This window comes from Sinocyclocheilus anshuiensis, unplaced genomic scaffold, assembly GCF_001515605.1.
Source record: "Sinocyclocheilus anshuiensis isolate Anshui unplaced genomic scaffold, SAMN03320099.WGS_v1.1 scaffold1500, whole genome shotgun sequence".
Classification (NCBI taxonomy): domain Eukaryota; kingdom Metazoa; phylum Chordata; class Actinopteri; order Cypriniformes; family Cyprinidae; genus Sinocyclocheilus; species Sinocyclocheilus anshuiensis.
Genome location: NW_015537960.1, coordinates 1449429 through 1452510, shown reverse-complemented (window position 1 = coordinate 1452510; position 3082 = coordinate 1449429). Strand labels below are relative to the sequence as shown.

General features: G+C 32.6%; 1 protein-coding gene across 1 annotated transcript in view; it reads left to right on the top strand.

The window, feature by feature from the left end:
* Window positions 1–3082, top strand: part of LOC107666723 (uncharacterized) — a 55137-nt gene that overhangs the window by 38232 nt on the left and 13823 nt on the right. Inside the window, exon 11 of the mRNA XM_016458159.1 lies at window positions 34–77. Within this exon, the coding sequence (XP_016313645.1) occupies window positions 34–77 (44 nt within the window). The remainder of the gene's footprint in view (window positions 1–33; window positions 78–3082) is intronic.

The following is a 3082-nucleotide window of genomic DNA, read 5'->3' as shown; positions in this document are numbered from 1 at the left end:
CTTGCCCCCTCTCTCTCTCTCTCTCTCTCTCAGGCCCTGTACAACTCTATTAAAAATGAAAAGCTGCAGTGGACAATGTAAGTGTTTTCTTCCTGCTTTCACCATTTAATGAATGTAAGGTTTTACAGTAGATGCAATGTGTTACTACCAAACTACCCACAGAGAAACACGAGTCAACTAATTTTATCATTCTGATCAACCTTAAAGACCACATTACCATGGTAACCATAGTTTCCTCAAAATTAGCAGAGTTAATACAGCTACTGTCATTATTGTAAAATCTATAACTATATTTGGAACGTATGAGTGATTGTTTGCTTAGGCAAAAACAAGGTATTGTTTTTCATGTGTTGTGTTGCGTTTGGATGGTTGCTACATTCAAAAAAATATTTAGGCCTAAATGTAAGATTTATGTGTTTGAATTGCATTTAAAATTTCCACAGTTTCAACATGAAAAGACTTAGTAAGTAAAGTAAGTAAAAAAAAAAAAGTATGAACATATGGCTAGCTATATGAAGTTAGTTAAAATGTATAAGATTAAAACTAATTGGATTTATTGATGCTAAATATATAAACCTGGATATTGTGTTTTTAAAACACAATCAGTTTGTATTACCGAAATCTGACCTGTTTGATATATGTATGATATGATAAACTTTCATGATAATTTATGAAAGTTTATTAATTTCTATTAAATCTGTGTAATCCAAATGGATGGAAATGTTTTATGCACAAATATATCAATATAAATATATATTATTTTAGTATAATTGAGATACTATTATAGTTTTAATGAATATTTAGAATTAGTTTCAATTTTAGTTAAAGTTTTAGGAATTTTGTTGTGTGTTTTTTTCTAACATATCCATCTTGTTTTTATTTATTTTTATTTCGGTGTTCTGTTTAGTTATTTTAAAACATTGTTAAACTAAATGAAAATGAGATGTTGCCTTGGAATGAAATGTGAAATAAAATAATATTAAGTTTTTATTTGATTTAATAAAGTATTTCAAGATTTTATTTTGTAACTATATTATATAAATATTACATTTATGCTTAATATTTTTCCAATTCAGGTCTCTATGCTTTTGTAGTATCTAGATATGCAGTGTATCTTATTTTTGCCCATTTTATCATCTAGCAGGATGAAATTGCATGTTCAGTCACTTGGAAAGTCATTTCTTTGTTTAATAGTGATGCTTTATAACCGTAATAAAAATAAAATGATTGCCATAGTAAATTTTCACAAAGATACAAGAGTGATGCCATAATAATAAATAGTGAAAGGAAAGCAGGTTTTAGTGTTTCAGGCATTGGAAACGTGTTTTATTTGCTAGAAACAATAGTGTGTGTGTGTGTTTCTCTCTCTGTATTCACACACACACACACACCAATTAAAGACTCTGGCTTTCCGAGCGCTGTTGCTATGGTTACGGCTCCATGGATACCGCTGCACAGTTACGGCTCGGCTGCATTCTGTCGATATGAATTCACCCCCCCCTCTCTCTCTCGCACGGAGCCCTAACCTCGTTCTCATGTTCAACAATCATCCGGGCGCCCACATATACGCCACAGCGCTCTTTAAAGGGCCCCGCTCACATCCTGAGCAAAGGTGAACCCACAGACTCCTACTGCAGCTCCCAAAATAGCCTCATCTGTCCCTCCTTGAGTTCATGAACAAGAGCACAGCCGAGAAACACCGGCCCATCCGTATCGAGCCGCTGAAACTCAGATTCTGCAGTCTCATGCATGTGCTTTCATGCTGTTATTTTAATATTAGCATGTGAATTCTGCTGATTTTAATGAGTCACCAAGGTAATGTTGTCTAGCTGGCTGATGTAGGTGAGGTTTTTGTCAAAATTGTGAGAATGACTTGCATGCATTGGTTAGAATGAGTTCAAAAAGATCTGAAAGTTTAAAAACAATCTGTATGTTTTGCATCGGATGTCTTCGTTGTCGAGCGAAAGTGTGTCTGATTGTATAGCTGTCACTAAAGCTGGAATACTTGATTCTCAGTTGATCAGTGATCAAGTTGATATGTGCTTTTCATAGTCTTTTCACAATGCAATTTAATTTGACTTACTGCATTTTGATCACATATGCACTACAATTCGAAAGTTTGGGGTCGGTAAGATTTTTTTCATGTTTTTGAACAAAGTCTCTTCTGCTCTCCAAGGCTGCATTTATTTGATTAAAAATACAGTAAAAATAATTTAAAAAAAAGAAATATTATTACAATTTAAAATAGCTGTTTTCTGTTTGAATATATTATAAAATTTAATTTATTCCTGTAATATAAAGCTGAATTTTCAGCATCATTACTCCAGTCTTCAGTGTCACATGATCTTCAGAAATCATTCTAATATGCTGCTTTGCTGCTCAAGAAACATTTCTGATGATTATCAGTGTTGAAAATAGTTGTGCTGATTCATGTTTTTGTGGATACATTTTATTTTTCAGGATTCTTTGATGAATAGAAAGTACAGATAGAGTCAGATTGTAGAGGAAATGAATGGAAAGTTAAAAAGAACAGCATTGATTTGAAATAAAAATCTTTTGTAACATTATAAATGTCACTTTTGATCCATTTAACGTGATCAATTTAAAGTAATACTTTCTTTAAAAAAATATTTTGAACAGTAGTGTACATTTACTGTAAACTAAATTAAATTAAAGTACTATAAATAAAATTAACTTAATTAAAATGTAGCATTGTTTGTACTGTATTTTATTTTTGAATTGAACATTTTGAATATAATTACCTGCAAATAGGTGTTTGGTTGAAATAATGGAAACAATAAATAATTAAAAGCATAAATACCCAGATTTGCGATATATATTGAATATCACCAAAGGGGTTAAAAATGCCACCCCTGCCATCTAACACTTTCTTTCAGTCATGCGTTGTGCTGATCTGATCTGGAGTCGGCTGTGTGATTACTGTCATTAGTCTCTGCAGTTGGGCCTGCTGTAATGGCTCTGGCTAAATTTATTCTTAAGGTTGCGTTTTTTTTCTCCATCAGTCCTCCGACCATCTCTCTCTCTCGCTCTCTCTCTCTCTCTCTCGCTCTCTCTCTCTCTC